General features: G+C 34.6%; 1 protein-coding gene across 1 annotated transcript; it reads right to left on the reverse strand.

Annotated features, from left to right (window-relative positions):
* Positions 1–8,259: 8,259 nt before the first annotated feature.
* On the reverse strand, positions 8,260–10,023 carry LOC131174590 (uncharacterized). The gene is made up of 2 exons (XM_058138345.1): positions 9,785–10,023; positions 8,260–8,620 (listed from the first exon to the last, which is right to left on the reverse strand). The coding sequence occupies exons 1-2, from the start codon at positions 10,021–10,023 to the stop codon at positions 8,260–8,262; spliced, it is 600 nt and encodes a 199-aa protein (XP_057994328.1).
* Between the last annotated feature and the right edge of the window lie 7,794 nt (positions 10,024–17,817).

A 17,817-nucleotide genomic window follows, 5' to 3' on the forward strand; every position in this document is an offset into this window, starting at 1 on the left:
GCTTGCCTTCGAGGGCAGATAATCTCTTATTTAGCAATCGAAGGTTCCCCTCAAGGTTATTAACTCTCTTATCAAAAGCAGCAACAACATCAATCAGCATTGTTATCTCTATCTCTTGAGTATCGACACGTCTTCGCAAATGCTCGGCCTTTCTCTCTTAAAGGCTGGATGCATGCCATCTGCTCCATCTGCAGGGAAACTGCTTAGAAGGCCAGGTGGTTATCGTGCTTACCCTCCAACTGAGCATAGTCTAGCGGAAGAGTATACTTCTTAACAAAGTAGTTGGCTAACTCCAAGTTGTTCACCACTGATTCACTCGATGGCAATTGCTCAACTGTCTACTAGGGCTGCTGAGGAGGAGGAATGATCTTAGTTTCCTTTTCTATAGGCTTAGAGCCAAGTGCTAGAGCCTCAGAACGTCGCTCGCTTGAGGTCAATGAGATCAGTGGAGTGGCAACCCTAGCACTCTTCGACGCTGGAGGAGTGGCTTCATCAGTTGCTGGTGTTCATCCATCCTTCTTCTTCTTCCTGATGAGCTATTCAATGTTCTTTGCTCAACTTGCCAGCTCTGTAAGAATAAAAGAATCTCAATAAGTAAAAAAATGCTAAAAGGTAAGTTTAAAGTATGTATCCTCTAAATGAAGGTTATTGCAGTGCTCGGCTGCCATAGGATCGTCAGTCACATAAGTGGCATCCCACCACCTATCCTCAACACCAATCAGTGCCCCAATGGATATCTTGTCTTGCTGAATGATGGTTTTAACTTCTCTCACAACTATCTTTTCCTCAAAAGTAAGTCTCAGATTCCCAACCCTCTTGTCAGCAAAACAATTGTGACACCCCTTACCTATCTATAGTGTAGCCGAGCAAGATATACCACGCAGTGTACCAGAACACCCTATTTTAATTCAATCATTCTTTTATTCTTCCTTAATTTTTTTTATCATAGTTATGAAGTACAATTTGTGAAATATAATTCATTTAAGTCATTTATTGAAATTATAATTTATTTGAAGTTTCGCAAATTTTATAGAAAATCCGACAGAGTACCAGCTAAAAATGGAGAAAACAGTTCTTCGGAATCTGTGAAAAACACTTCCAATAATCATTTCCAATCATTCTCAAACTCCAATAACCATCAACATGATCTCCACATTAGCAATCATTTCAAGTTCTCAACATTATTCCACAATTTCATTCAAATTCAAAATCAACTAAAATTTCATGAAGATATTCTCAAATTATATTAATTAACAAAATTCTTCAAAATATGTACATCAACATATGGTTACATAAATTTACTATTTACATGAGTTCATAATTTACAAATCACAAACTACTACCTATTACAAAATGCAAAAACATAATTTCAAAAGGGACCTAAAGGTCCTACCATTGATGCACTATAGATAAGAGGTGACTCTGACGCTAGGTAGATCTGTGACCTCACCCAGTCTGTGGTCTGCTGGGCTCTCTGTCTATCTCTCCAGAACCTACGCATGGCAAAAAGTGACGCGCTAAGCAATAATGCTTAGTGGTGCTAATAATAAAATAAAAAGAAATAACAGAAAATAAATATGCAGTGAATGTATTGATGTCTTATGCAGACAAATTTTTGATAATTATTTGTAGTCTTATTAATTTTGTACTAGTTATATTCATTATTTCATTAAATTTATCCACTTTCATTTTTGGTTGCGCAAGTAACCTATACTGAATAACTGGATTGCATAAACAAGTAAACTGACACTGGGTATCAAGTACCTCGGGCCGTCACACCATCGATCACATATGTATCTCCCGGTGTGCAACAGAACAGATAATAATTTGTAATAAACATTAGGCACAAGGCCAAGTATCATCATAATGTCAGAATGGCTAAAAGCCATAAAATCACAGAATGGCGTAATTCCATGTGCAGTACTACTAACTAAACCCTATTGGCATGCCAACCTACCCAAGCCAATCTTGCTAGGTGTACTAAGGCATGTTTCACTTTTAAATTTTACAATTCTTGAAATTTAGGTTTAGGTGTTAATATCCATTTTCTTAGTCAACTAAAATATTGACTTTTATATAAACAATAGGTACATTGGTTCTAATACTCTCAACATACCACATTTTGCATTCTAAAGTTGTGGGTATTGGTTACCAATACCATTTCTAAGCTTAGTGTTAATTATTCATAATTTTCAGATTTCAAGCCTTATATTTACTGTTCCATTGGTCATTTATACAGTAGGAATTTGGCAAAGTTGTCTTAATGAAAGTTGTTCCTTATTTTGTCTAATTACATTTTCTTTTTTGAATCACTCAATTTGGAGTGTTGTAGCTCAAGTTATGGCCTAAACACCATAACTGGCCGGATTAGACAAAATCCAAAATTCTGGGCAAAACTGGTTCTACTAGATTTGGTAACCTAAGTTTGGTTGGCAATTTGACTAGGTTATGGTCAGAATTTGGATTTATGTTTTTCATAAAAGTTGTAGGTCTATGTCTCAGCTTTGTGCTGGTAAAATTTCAGGTCAATTGGACCTTTCTACACTGAGTTATAACCAAATGAATAAATACTGTTTATTTAGTCATGTTGCCCAGGCAGAATGCAAGTCACCCAGATTAGGGCAATTTTTAGGCCAACTTGGTTTGGTTTTTGGGGCAAGGTTTCTTCACCAAAGTTGTGCCATTATGTGTCTAGTTTCATGTCCAATTGGCCTTGCACTAATTGAACCTATACAACTCCATTTATGGCTGCCCAAATCTGCTGGACTCATAACTAGTCCTGCAGGTTACCAAGGCTAGCATGCCTAAGTTAAACTCCAACATCCTTACTCACTTTAATTCCTCCTCACACACATTCAAATGGTCACTAATTGACCATTACAATGTTCATATACCATTACATGAACAAACCCTAATTTTGTTTAAGTCTCCAAGTTCTCAAAGTTTAATTTATGCATTAAACTTACAATTTCAAGTTAGATCATGTTCTTAAACATGAATTGAGTGAGAGAGAGAATAAATTGGGCACTAACCTTGATTTAGCTAATTTCCAAAGCTTGAGAACTTCTCTTTTCCTCATTCTTTTTGTTGTCCAAAACTTGCTCTAGGTGTAAGGAAAATTTTTAATGAATGGAGCAAGGGATTTTATGGTGTAAAATGGTGGGAAAGGAAGCTTGGTTGGGATGGAAATGGTGGAGTCTCTTTGGTGAATCGTCACGCCAAGGAAGAAGATGGGTAAGGGATGCAGATTTCTTTTTTTCATTTTTGTCTCATTTATCCCATTTTAATGAGTTTGCTTAATTGTGATTGGTGGAGAGTTATTTAATTACTCATGTGATGTCAAAAGTCCCAATTTTTTCAGTTTTCTTTTCTTTTCTTTTCTACTTAATTTCAATTCAATTTTTAGCAATATTTATTCACATTTTATGTTATAAAAATTATTTATTTAACTGGAAAAGTTGGCCAAAAATCACCTCTGAAGGCGAAATGACCAAAATGCCCTCCGTTTGGCTTAACAGACCAAAATTGTCTGTACCGATTGAAAAAAATTTTCTAAGCATTTTCTTGGCATTCTAATGCCATAGAAATCTCAATGACCCTTCTCTGGAGTTTCAAAAATTATTTTATGAATTTTTCCCCAGGTCTAAGGCTCCTAGTTGCGAGAACCGCAACTTCCTACTAAGTTACCCATAGCTTGGGCACCAACTCATTTATCTTGGTTGTATTTTATTTCTAAAATTTTTTCTAAATTTTTCTTATTAATATTTGAGTTAATTATGATTCCTCACTTTAGTTTAAATATTTTTCCGGACGTTCTAACTGTCCGGACCGACACTGGTCACCGGAACAGTAGAATGTACGGAGTTACTACAGGGAGGGTGTTACAACAATTCTAGCTCGCTTAGATCCTCCCCAATACTCATCAATGGTGCCTTTGATAAGGAAAAATCTATCCTTCCATTTCTTTAAGGACAAAGGAAGATTGGAGAATAAACCCATCCCCTTCCAAGCATGGAGGTGCCAGTACTCTTCATTCTCCTTCTTGTTCATATGGAATAACACTACAAATATCCAAGCTGAAGCATGCAGTCTTTTTCTCTGGCATAAAGCTCAAAAAATCAAAAGCAACCTCCATGAGTTCGGATGCATCTGAGGGATAGACAGCTGGTAATATTGAAGGACTTCAACATCAAAGGGATTAAGCAGAAGTCTTAAGCCTGATTTTAGTTGTTCTTCGTATATAGCTATACGGATGGAATGAAGAAATGTACCGTCCACTCACCCTTTCCTTCTGGATAGTGATACTCAGTATTTCTCTTTGTTGATCTCATATGTGTTGCTGATGCCAAGTAGATCCCAACTATTAAGACAAGAGATAGTCTCGGTTACCCTAGAAGAAGTGCTCAGAGTAGTGGTGCTTGCACCTATGTTTCGAGCACAAATAGCCTCAGTGACAATTGCAGGTTTAGAAACACTAGTGATAGATGGTTGTGATGACCCGGTCACCTCAGTAGCACCTTTTATATGATGACTTAGTCATCAGAATCTGAAAACAACAATTGGGTACTTAAATCTTCACTATACAAGACCACCAGAGATGGCGGAGTGGCATTATAGCCCCTCTCCTCACTCATTTCGACAGAAAACAAAGGGATAGAAGGAAAAGAACATAAAATTTAAAGTTCTGAGAAAATAGGTTTGCCAGAGCAAGGTTCAAAATTTGGAAAGAGCGAAACCAAAACAGAGAGCAACAAAAGCAAAAGTGATGAAAATGGAAAAAAAAAAGAAGAAAATAAGACTATTCATATCAAAAGTGTGAAGACATTACATGCAGAGTTTCAAAAGTTTAGCTGCCAAAACTCCTATCAGGATGCTTTTTGGCATTCTCAAAATAATTTTGATGCTTAGTTGCCTTATAGAAGAGATGCAACATGAAACTCGCACCCGAGAGCTGTTCTCAAGTCATGCCACAATTAATTTCGAATCAAACGATTCAAGGACATTCTTTACAAGGAGATCGAATGAATAGTACCTGAACCTAAAGATTTGTAAAGACTTGATGGGGGGACTAATATACCACTTGCCCAAAATGCCAGTCAAATAGTTAGCGCTGGGATAAAGAGTCCAACAGTGCTTAGTCAAATATTCAGACCGAGCAGAAGATTGCTTAGGTAGTCCAGACAGAACAGAATGGCACTCGAGCAACCTAAACTGAGTAGAAGACTGTTAAAAAAAAAAAAGAACAGAGTGACAATGCTTACCCAGTAAGTTAAGCATCAATTCTACCGAGCGTCAACAATGCCAATAATGATAAGTCCAGATCTTGAGGATGGAATCTTGGGATATTAACCTAATATCCAAGATTCATGCAATTTACGTAGAGAGCTATAACAGTTACTTAGCTCTTTAGTCTATAAATATGAGAAATAACCATTAATTAGGTACACTTAATCTGCTAAATTTTTAACTGAAGTCCATATTCATACTTTCTCTATTCTCAATCAACATATCTATCTTAAGCGTCGGAGTGACTAGCCAAAAGGTCACCGGCCTCACTACTTTCTTATTTTACAGGCTCACATGGCATTTGAGCTGGTCATCAAAGGCTCAAAGTAGCATCATCTAGTGTCTTTTTAATTAGTTTTCCCCGTAATTTTTTTTATTATTCTTATTAGTTAATTTCAATTGTGATTAATTTTAATTCATTTTTAGTCTTAACTTCCTTTTACGCTCTTAAATTCAATTTAATTTGGTAGTCTAGATATTGAAAAAATTAACAAAAATTTTAATAGTTAAAGACAATTCTTGAAAAAAAAAGATACTTTACTCTTCAGTGTATTATTTATACAAATCCATATACTTGTAGACGCATATCAATTTCATTGATCTAGTGCACCAAATCATGTTTGTGACATGGTATACCAGGACTATGCAATAATCTCCCCACACTCTAAATCTCAAATATACTTTTCTTTGTTTCAATTGTGTGCGCATTAAAGCCAACAGTTGGACTTTTATTTTCAGCTTTAAAAACCACCAAAACGAGGCCATTGAGCTACGCATAAAGAAACACGTTCACAGCAGTTTCTCCTAGAAATAACTTCTTCTCTTTACAGCAGATATACGTGGCCTCCTCTTTTGAGTGCCTGAGGAAAAGAAATTACAAGTCATCACATTTTTTTAAGGAGTTTGGTATAGAGATTAGCTTATGTCCCAAAATATGTCCAAGAGGGGGGTGAATTGGACTTTAAAAAACAATTTTCGATTCTTGCTCAAAACCTTTGAAAATTGCAGCTAGGTTCAACTAAATTGACTGATGTGAAAAATGAACAATATAGCTCTATTGACAAGTTAACTCAAGGTTAAGCTATATGCAATCAGTATACTGATATAACAGACTATATTAGCATTCAGTAAATATATCAGTAATCTGGATAAATTTTTAACACAGCAACCAGAGCAGAATACCAGATATACTAACTGACAGCAGATTAAACAACAAGCAGATTATATCAGATATCGTGATTTAGCAAGAACTGTTTTTCTCAGATAGCATCAAAATCAACAGCATATGATATCATTTTTCATATCAGCAACAGCATATCAATCATAAAGCTAAATTGCATAAATGTAAAGAGCAAGGGTTGAGAAAATGAACACTGAAATTTTTATAGTGGTTCGGCTTTAACTAGCCTACATCCACTCTCTCAAAGATCCCACTTTGAGTCTTCACTTCACTATTCTTCTCTTTTAAAGGCAAGAGACAAAAGCCCTTTACAAATCTTCTCACCAAAGCTTTTACAAGTAGCTTCACACTTCTACCAAGTGTTATCCCAAACACTTTTCACAACCAAGCTTCAATAGGTGCTTGAATGACCTCTTATAAATAATAATAATGTGTTTAAGACTCACTCTCACTCAATACAACAGAATCTATAAAGAAGAGTTGAGTAAATAAGCCAATGAAGAGCAATAAATCACTTTGAGCACTTTGAATGAAAGCTTTTATGATTTTGAACAGTAGAGGGACTTTCATTAAGTGCAAAATGGCCAAAGGAAGGTGTATTTATAGCTTTGGAACGTTTTTTACTGTTGTAGAACTCATTTGAACATTACAGATACGAATTTCAAGAAAATAGCCGTTATTTTATCATTTTCTGCGATGTTGTGCAGAGTTGAAACAGTTAGCATACTTGAGAAAATAGCAAACCAGTTAGCATACTAAAATAAGTAGCAAACCAGTTAGCATACCAGGAAAACTTTTCTGCATAACTTTCAAAACTATAAAACTTTACACCAAATCATAGTCAAACATTTTTTAGGCCAATAAAGATATTTAACACGAAAATCTTTTGAGGGATTGAAAATAAGCATCATTGACTTTTACTCCTCAATTCTTTTCACAACCAATTCTAGAAATTAAAACTAACTTCTATACTAGATGTACCTTCAAATCTGATTTTTCAATGCAACCTTGGAAGGTAACCTTTTCTTCTTTTATCTCCTTTGATTCGTCATGTGTTATCCTTAGAATGTCATCCTTTCTTCAAGAGCACGAATCCATCATGAAATCCTTAGTCTTTTTCACAACACTTAAAACAATGTTAGTTTGATTCTAGTTGAGTTTTGGTATCATCAAAATCTATGCTCCTTTGAGCTTATGGGGTCAACAATCTCCCCCTTTTTGATGATGACAAAACTCAATTGAATCACCATGTAAGTATTGATAAGTGTGAGTATATGTATGAATGTATATGTGAGAATAACTCCCCCTATGTATGTGCTTATATTAACAATTAATCACAAATAACTCCCCCTTAATAATTTCAATGAAATATTCATAAGCATTTTCTTAAGGAGTCAAGTGTGACTAAAGATACTAACTAAATATGCACAATATGCACATTAATCACAAATTGTATATCATTCACAAGTTATATCAACAATATGCACACCATAAAGTTATATCAACAATATACTATTCACAAACTATATCAACCATGAGTAATCACAAACTATATCAACCACAAGTAATATCAACAAGATTACTCATTCATTACTTTTCTCCCCCTTTTTGTCAGCATCAAAGAATATGGGAGAAATCATGCATGTCAAAAATCAGTCTAAATGCAGTAAAGAAAACATTCAAAATAGTAACTGATATAGCAAACTAATTTAAAGTTCAGAAAAACCAAAAGTAGCAAACTAGGTAGCAAACTAACAGACAGACTGTTAGACAAAATTCAATCAAGATTCATTTTATCCTTTCAGCCTAGAACTTCTTCTTATTGGTTTTGGAGCAGCCATTTTCAGCTTTTTGGGCTTGACAGGTTTGTCACTCAAGGTTTGAAGAATTGCAGTAGCCAATTCAGTTCCGGGTGTCAAAGGAACAATAGGCCCAGCTGCTAACTCAGTGATAGCAGTAGTACCAGACTCAGCTGTAGACTTTTTGCCAGTTTTAGCCTTTTTGCCAGAGGGTTTACCAGTTTGCTCTTTCTGCTTACTGCTTTGTTCCTTTGGAGCTGTTTTTCCTTTTCCATTTGCAGGAGCAGCAGGAGCAGGAGTCTCTGGTTCTGTCTCAGACTCTGAGTCACTCATATCCTTCCCACTATCTTCTTTGCTGCCTCCATTACCATTCTCATCATCAGAATCATCGTCATCTTTTTCTGCTTCAGCTTCTTCCTCTTCTTCCTTTTCTTCCTCTTTCTCTTCTTCTTCTTCTGTTTCTTTCTCTTCCTCTTCTTCTGTTTCTTCTTCTTCCTCTTCTGTTTCTTCTTCTTCCTCTTTTTCTTTCTCTTTCTCCTTTTCCTTTTCTTTCTCGGCTTGAGGAACAGAACCAGTAGCACCCTTACTGGTTTCTCTAGCCTCAGTGGTTGAAATACCCAAATGAACTTTGATTTTAAACAATTCTTCCACAATCTTGTACATTAACATCAAAATCCCATCAACTTTAGAATCAAGAGCATTCATAAGAACAGTTTGAAAACTTCTAAATTTCTGTAGCTCTCTAAGTTCCATTTCAACAAATTCTCTCAAGTTGTTTACTTCCTCCAAAATACCTTCAACATTAATAGTGCCACTTGCACTATCTTTGGAACTAGCACCTTGCTCAAACCTAAGCTTTCTACCATCATCATCTTTTTGCAAACTAGTGATTGGGATCATATTGGTCCTAAGTTTCTCGGTTTCCAAGGGTATCCCAAAGTCTCTAAACAGACCATTAAGAAGATGGGCATAGGGTAGCTTGTAAGGTGGCTTCCATTTCATGATTTGCTTCAGCATAAAATAGGCAAGATTAAATTCAATTTGGTTCACAATATGCCAAATTATGCAGAGGTCAAGGGTACTCAAATAGTTGGGACTACCAGTTCTAGGATTCAACACATAAATGATAAAACTATGAAGAATTTTGATGTGTTGATGAGCATGGGTAATGCTAGTTTTATCCTTCACTTCCCCTTTAAACACCTCACCCTCAAAATCTCTTTTGTTGAATCCACCAACAGCAAAAACATCTTTGTGAGAACAGATTTTATTTCCACTGTTTGGAATTCCTAGGGCTTTAGCTAATCTAGCTACTGTCACTTCATAGATTTTCCCTTTCATTTTCACTTTAAAAGACTCATCTTTGTCAGAATCATCAACCCTCAAATTCTTATAGAATTCTTGAACTAAATCCACATACACTCCTTCAGTGTCAGAGCACAATTTATCCCATTTCTGATATTCAAACAGGGATTGTAAAGGAACAGATACTTCAATAAAAGCAGGCCAGTGGATATACCTTAGCTCATGTATAGCCCTTTCCATATGCACAACTGGAGCTTTTGAAGTCTTTTTCTTTTTAGTTCCCTTTTCTTGAACTGGCTCACTGGTTCTTTTCTTGGGTGTTTCTTTTGACTTGCCAATTACCAGAGGAGCATCTTTTTGTGGAGGAGGTGACGCAGGAATACTTGCGTCAGTTGAGTCCGATGATGAATATGTGGGGATTTTGGCTTTCCCTTTTCCTTTGTCTCGCGCCATAACCAATCTCAGAAGCAAATTAGGCCGTAAGGACAGTGAGGACTGAGATTATAAATTTAGCGATGTGAGCAGCCAATATATATTTATATATATAATCAATCGAAGCATATCAACATTCATTTAGCACAACAGAGCGCAATGGCATAAAAAAAAATTAGAACAGACAGCAAGAGATATTCGGGTTCTTACGAATCCATGGCAATCGATTTATTATTATATACCACATTTTACGAAATGTTAATGCCAAAAAAAAAACTGAGTGTGAAAACAGAGCAAACAAGCAAGAGCAAATAAAAAAAATATCAGCACATTGCGAAAGCAAATAAAACAGGCATAGATAGAATGTAAAACACGATTTCATTAAAGTTTTAGATTTTATACCTGGAATATACTGAAACAGAGAGTGCAAATCGATTCAGGCAAAAGAAAAATATCCAACAGCAAATAATTTCTTTCGGCAGATTTAGAGAAATAACGAAAACAAAAAATTTTGGGGATTTTCTATCTGCAAATGATCGATTTAATTGATTCACTGCCAATAGGTTTCGAAAGTATTTAAAAATGATGAAGGGAGACGATTGTTTGGAATGGTGCGACCGAAATGGGTTTGCAAGTGGAGAGAGAAATGCAGTCGTTCGGGTTCTGAGATACGAAGCGACGGAAAGAGGAGTTTTGAATTTTAAAACTGAAAAGACACAACTGTAGGTTTTTGCAGAAAATAGGTAGCGTGTAGCAGAGGAGAGACGGTGAGAAGATTGATGGTTCAGAAAAAAAAATTGAATCCCGCGCAAATTAAAGTGTTATAAGTCCATTTTGCCCTTAAATACATAAAGATGCAATACTCTTAGTAGAGGGGTATTTAAGTAATATGGGCTTTAAACATGCAGAATAGGCGCTCGAGAAAAAAAAAATTTTAGAGTTTTAGCGCAATCAGACCTGACTTCCAATTTGCCAACGAAAAAGTAGGAGCAGTGGTAAAGCATTTAGCAAACAAGAAAATTAGCAAACGGATTAGTATGCCACTGAGATCAAATTCTGCAGATTACTGTTCATATCTGATATGACCCAGAATTTTTCAAATAGCACCAAAAATATCAGAATGCATCTTTAACACTACAAACCAACATATATCACTTCATTTTCATATGGAAACATGAGAATGCATCAAAACTTAATCAAAAGCATCAATCATACCAAGTTCTCTTCTTATTTTGCAGAAAATTTCCTCATTAAGTGGCTTTGTGAAAATGTCAGCAAGCTGTTTTTCAGAAGGGACAAATTCGATTTGAATATCACCATTTTGAACATGATCCCTAATAAAATGATGTCTAATTTCAATATGCTTACTTCTAGAGTGTTGAACAGGATTTTTTTGATAGGTTTATAGCACTAGTATTGTCACATCTTATGGGAATGTGATCAAATTTAATTTCAAAGTCTTCAAGCTGTTGTTTCATCCACAAAATCTGTGCAACACAACTTCCACCGCAATATATTCCGCAGAGAAAGTGCAATGAAGTTTGCTTTTATCGTGCCATGAAACTAATGCATGACCTAGAAATTGACAAGTTCCAGAAGTGCTTTTTCTGTCCAATCTACTACCAGCAAAATCTGAATCACTATAACTAATAAGATCAAATGATTCACATTTTGGATACCACAAGCCAATGTTATGAGTGCCAATGAGGTATTTAAAAATTCTCTTAACTGCTACAAGATGAGATTCTTTTGGACATGACTGAAATCTTGCACATAAACATACACTAAAATGAATATCTGGTCTAGATGCTGTCAAGTAGAGTAAAGAACCAATCATACCTCTATAAAATTTGTTATCTACCTCTTTACCTTTTTCATCTTTCTCTAATTTAATTGTTGAGCTCATGGGAGTTCCAACACTTTTCATATCCTCCATTTTGAACTTCTTTAGCATATCCTTTATGTACTTGGACTGATTTATAAAAATTCCATCTTTCATTTGCTTAATTTGCAATCCAAGAAAGAAGGTAAGTTCACCCATCATACTCATTTCAAATTCACTTTTCATCATGTTGGAAAATTTCTTACAAAGAGAATGGTTAGTAGCACCAAAAATAATATCATCTACATAAATTTGCACAATAAGCATGTCTTTTCCAATTTTCTTAATAAAAAGAGTAGTATCCACTTTTCCTCTTTTAAAATCATTTTGAAGCAAGAATTTACTAAGTCTCTCATACCATGCTCTAGGAGCTTGCTTTAAACCATAAAGAGCTTTAGTAAGCTTGTAAACATGATTTGGAAAGTGAGGGTCTTCAAAACCAGGAGGTTGAGCTACATAAACTTCTTCATCAATATATCCATTTAAAAATGCACTTTTAACATCCATTTGATAAAGCATGAAATTCTTAAAACATGCAAATGCACACAACATTCTAATAGCTTCAATTCTAGCAACCGGAGCAAAGGTTTCATCAAAATCAATACCTTCCTCTTAGTTGTATCCTTGAGCTACTAGTCTAGCTTTATTTCTAACTACATGTCCTTTTTCATCCATCTTATTCCTAAATACCCATTTAGTTCCAATAACAGAGTGCTTTTTAGGTTTAGGAACAAGTTTCCACACTTTGTTTCTTTCAAATTGATTTAATTCCTCTTGCATAGCAAAGAGCCAATTTTCATCATTTTGAGCATCATCATACGTTTTGGGTTCGAATTGAGAAACAAAAGCAACATTACCAAAATATCTTCTAAGTTGAGCTCTTGTCATCATTCTTTGTGATGGACTATCAAGAATATCATCTTTGGAATGATTTCTATGGTACCTCCATTCTTGTGGAATATCTTGATGTTGAGGTTCCTCAATTTGTAGTTCTTCCACATTTGGTTGGGAGTCTTCTTGAATTTCAACATTTGTGGAGCAAGGGAGTTCTTCATCTTTGTCATTTTGATCATCCTCCACTTGTTCTTTTGATTCAAGCTCATCATTATTTGAATTCTTTGAATTTAGAATCTGCTCAATTTCATCATCACAAGAATCTTTTCTTTGCAAGGAAGTGTTAGCATCATCAAAAAGTATATGCATTGATTCTTCCATGGTCAATGTTTTTTTATTGAAAATCCTATATGCTTTGCTATTTGTTGAATAACCTAGAAATATTCCTTCACAAGATTTAGCATCAAATTTCTTGAGATTGCTGTCTTTGTTATTCAAAATGTAACATTTGCAACCAAAGACATGAAAATATGCAATATTGGGTTTTCTTCCTTTCCATAGTTCATAAGGAGTTTTCTTTAAAATAGCTCTAATGGAAACTCTTTTCAAAATGTAGCATGCTGTATATACATCACTTTAAATATTTTGGTAAACTGTTTTCATTCAGCATTGTTCTTGCCATTTCTTGCAAAGATCTATTTTTCCTTTCAACAACTCCATTTTGTTGTGGAGTTCTAGGAGCTGAAAATGTATGATAAATACCATTTTGAGAGCAGAAATTTTCAAACAAATTATTTTCAAATTCTTTTCCATGATCACTCCTCAAAGATGTAATGCAATATCCTTTTTCATTTTGAGTTCTTTTGCAAAAAGCTTCAAATATATCAAAGGTTTCATCTTTATGAGCAAGAAAGAAAGTCCATGTGAATCTTGAAAAATCATCAACAATTACAAATGCATAAGCCTTGCCTCCTAGACTTCTAGGTGTGATTGGGCCAAAAAGATCAAGATGTAATAATTCCAATGGTCTAGACGTAGTTACAACATTTTTTGATTTAAAAGATGATTTTGTATGCTTACCAAGTGCACAAGCTTTGCATTGAAATTCTTTTTCAAATCTTAGCTTTGGAAGTCCTCTAACAAGGTTCTTTCTAGAGAGTTTAGCAAGTGTACTCATGCTAGCATGTCCTAATTTTCTATGCCATAACCAAGCATTATCATCTGAAGTCATAAAGCATGTTTCACAATTTTCTTCAAGACTTGTTAAATCAAGTAAGTAAATATTATCTATTCTGGCACCAGTAAACATAACATTGTTTCCATGAATTTCACAATGTGTAGAAGTAAAAATTACTTTAAAACCATTATCACATAGTTGACTAACACTTAAAAGATTATACTTTAATTCTTGAACTAATGCAACATTCTCAATGCAAGGATTTTTACCAATAGTTCCACATCCAACAATTTTAGCTTTGCTTTTATCACCAAATTTCACATAACCTTCTTCTTTCAAAGTAAGAGAGGAAAACTTGCCTTTATTTCCTGTCATGTGCCTAGAGCACCACATCAATGTACCAATGTTCTGTTTCCAAAGATGCTCCTTAGGCGGACTGAAATCGCTTAATCGTTCTTAGGTACCCAAGCAACTTTGGGTCCTTGAATGTTAGTAACATTAGGTAGGGTTCCTTTAGGCACCCATACTTTCTTTGCCTTAAAGGTTCCTTTCCTAATAGGACAAGTATTAATCATATGACCTCTATGATTACAATAAAAGCATGTAATACTCGGTTGAGAAAAGGATGTAGCTTTAAAAAATTGTTTGTATTTTCCATACTTCATAAATCCATCATAACCAATTCCAGATTTTTTATTTGTGGATCTTTGATTCCCAAGAAGTATATCAAGTGTTTCTTTTCCTTTTGTAAATTTAGTTAAATCTCTTGTCAAAGATTCAACTTTTGCCTCAAGAATTCTGTTTTTCTCAAGAAGTTGTTCACACACTTCTTTTGATCTTTGTAGCTCATCATTAACTTCCTTAAATAATTTCATTTGTGATTTGTAAAATTCATTTTCCTTTGAAGCCATACTCAAGGATATATTTTCTGATTTTAAAGCACTATTTTCATGAACCAAAATTTTGCATTTCTTTTTAAAAGTTCTATATTTATCATATGTCTTCACAAATGCAAGTTCTAATTCATCAACATTAGAAAGTTCAAGATTTACCTCATTTTCACTATCTTCGATGTGTGAGCATTCACCTTTTTCTTCAATTGCCATCATACAAGTGTTTGCAGCCTCTTTGTCACTTGTTTCATCATTTGATGAAGAATCACTATCACTCCATGTTGCCGCCATTGCCTTTTTACTTTTGTCCTTTCTAAACTTATTTTTCTTCTTCAATGTAGGACATTTTGGCTTAATGTGGCCTGGTTTGTTACACTCATAACAAACTATTTCACTTGAATGATTTGGAGTCTTTGGAGCATATTTCTTTGTGAACTTCTTGTATTTGCTTCCACCTTTTCTAAATGCTCTTTTGAATCTTTTGACTATCATAGCCATATCTTCATCATCATCACTTGAAGCACTTGAATCATCACTTGAACTAGCTTTAAGAACTACACTTTTCTTTTTCTCATCTACCTTTTCGGATATGAAAGCTATGCCTTTCTTTTTCTTTTGATCACCTTCATTCTCATCTTTCTTATAAATCATCTCATGTGCAATGAGAGAACCAATTAGCTCATCATAGGTGTATTTTCTGAAATCCTTGGTGTCTTGAATAACAGTAGTCTTAGCTTCCCACGTCTTTGGAAGAGACCTCAGAATTTTCTTTACAAGCTCTTGTTCCTCAAATCTCTTTCCAAGAGCTTTAAGTAGATTTACAAGGTCTGTAAATCTGGTACTCATTTCAGCAATAGTTTCACCAGGTTTCATCTCAAATAATTCATAATCACGGATGAGGAGGTTTGCCTTTGACTCTTTCACCACATCAGTTCCTTCATATGTGACTTCTAGTTTGTCCCATATCTCTTTTGCAGTTTGACATCTTGAAACACGATTATACTCATTAATATCAAGAGCACAATGAAGAATATTAATAGCCTTGGCATTTGTAGAAATTTTCTTCCAATCATTATCATCAATTTCAACTTCAGCTTTAGGAATTTGTACAGTTCCTTCACTGGTTTTATAAGGAATATAAGGACCATCTTTAACTATTCTCCAAGCATCAATGTCAACAGATTGTATAAAGTTTCTCATTCTAGTTTTCCAAAAGGAATAATTTGTGCCATTAAAAAGTGGTGGTCTAGTGATGGAATAACCTTCAGCTAAGGGGGCAGGTATACCAGCAGAATTTCTAGATGAACTAGCCATGTGTGTGGATCACTCTAAGGGGTTTAATCCTCAAGCAAGAGAGACAAGCTCTGATACCAAATTGATGTCCCAAAATATGTCCAAGAGGGGGGTGAATTGGACTTTAAAAAACAATTTTCGATTCTTGCTCAAAACCTTTGAAAATTGCAGCTAGGTTCAACTAAATTGACTAATGTGAAAAATGAACAATATAGCTCTATTGACAAGTTAACTCAAGGTTAAGCTATATGCAATCAGTATACTGATATAACAGACTATATTAGCATTCAGTAAATATATCAGTAATCTGGATAAATTTTTAACACAAAGAACGAGCGTAATACCAGATATACTAACTGACAGCAGATTAAACAACAAGCAGATTATATCAGATATCAGCAGATTTAGCAGTAAACTGTTTTTCTCAGATAGCAGAAAAATCAACAGCATATGATATCATTTTTCATATCAGCAAAAGCATATTAATCATAAAGCTAAATTGCATAAATGTAAAGAGCAAGGGTTGAGAAAATGAACACTGAAATTTTTATAGTGGTTCGGCTTTAACTAGCCTACATCCACTCTCTCAAAGATCCCACTTTGAGTCTTCACTTCACTATTCTTCTCTTTTAAAGGCAAGAGACAAAAGCCCTTTACAAATCTTCTCACCAAAGCTTTTACAAGTAGCTTCACACTTCTACCAAGTGTTATCCCAAACACTTTTCACAACCAAGCTTCAATAGGTGCTTGAATGACCTCTTATAAATGATAATAATGTGTTTAAGACTCACTCTCACTCAATACAACAGAATCTATAAAGAAAAGTTGAGTAAATAAGCCAATGAAGAGCAATAAATCACTTTGAGCACTTTGAATGAAAGCTTTTATGATTTTGAACAGTAGAGGGACTTTCATTAAGTGCAAAATGGCCAAAGGAAGGTGTATTTATAGCTTTGGAACGATTTTTACCGTGCGTAACTCATTTGAACGTTACAGATACGAATTTCAAGAAAATAGCCGTTATTTTGTCGTTTTCTGCGATGTTGTGCAGAGTTGAAACAGTTAGCATACTTGAGAAAATAGCGAACCAGTTAGCATACTAAAATAAGTAGCAAACCAGTTAGCATACCAGGAAAACTTTTCTGCATAACTTTCAAAACTATAAAACTTTACACCAAATCATAGTCAAACATTTTTTAGGCCAATAAAGATATTTAACACGAAAATCTTTTGAGGGATTGAAAATAAGCATCATTGACTTTTACTCCTCAATTCTTTTCACAACCAATTCTAGAAATTAAAACTAACTTCTATACTAGATGTACCTTCAAATCTGATTTTTCAATGCAGCCTTGAAAGGTAACCTTTTCTTCTTTTATCTCCTTTGATTCGTCATGTGTTATCTTTAGAATGTCATCCTTTCTTCAAGAGCACGAATCCATCATGAAATCCTTAGTCTTTTTCACAACACTTAAAACAATGTTAGTTTGATTCTAGTTGAGTTTTGGTATCATCAAAATCTATGCTCCTTTGAGCTTATGGGGTCAACATTAGCAATGTGAGAATTCGAATTTGACTCTACTATACAAATAATGTATTTTTAGCTATTAAATCAAGTTAAATTATCCCATCATTATATTTAAAGAGTAGATTTGCCTAGTTAAAGAAATTTACTTTAACATTAACATAATTAACTCTGGCAATTTATATATATATGATCAACATTCAACTAATCG

The sequence above is a fragment of the Hevea brasiliensis genome, chromosome 16 (assembly GCF_030052815.1).
Source record: "Hevea brasiliensis isolate MT/VB/25A 57/8 chromosome 16, ASM3005281v1, whole genome shotgun sequence".
Taxonomy (NCBI): Eukaryota; Viridiplantae; Streptophyta; class Magnoliopsida; order Malpighiales; family Euphorbiaceae; genus Hevea; species Hevea brasiliensis.

What these genes read in the sequence shown, in the direction of transcription:
- LOC131174590 (XM_058138345.1), bottom strand. Translation starts at nt 10,023, where the DNA reads ATGGCGCGAGACAAAGGAAAAGGGAAAGCCAAAATCCCCACATATTCA. An exon ending in AGGGCTATACATGAGCTAAG is followed by an intron (nt 8,621 to 9,784) that starts GTATATCCACTG and finishes TAATGGAGGCAG; the next exon opens with CAAAGAAGATAGTGGGAAGG.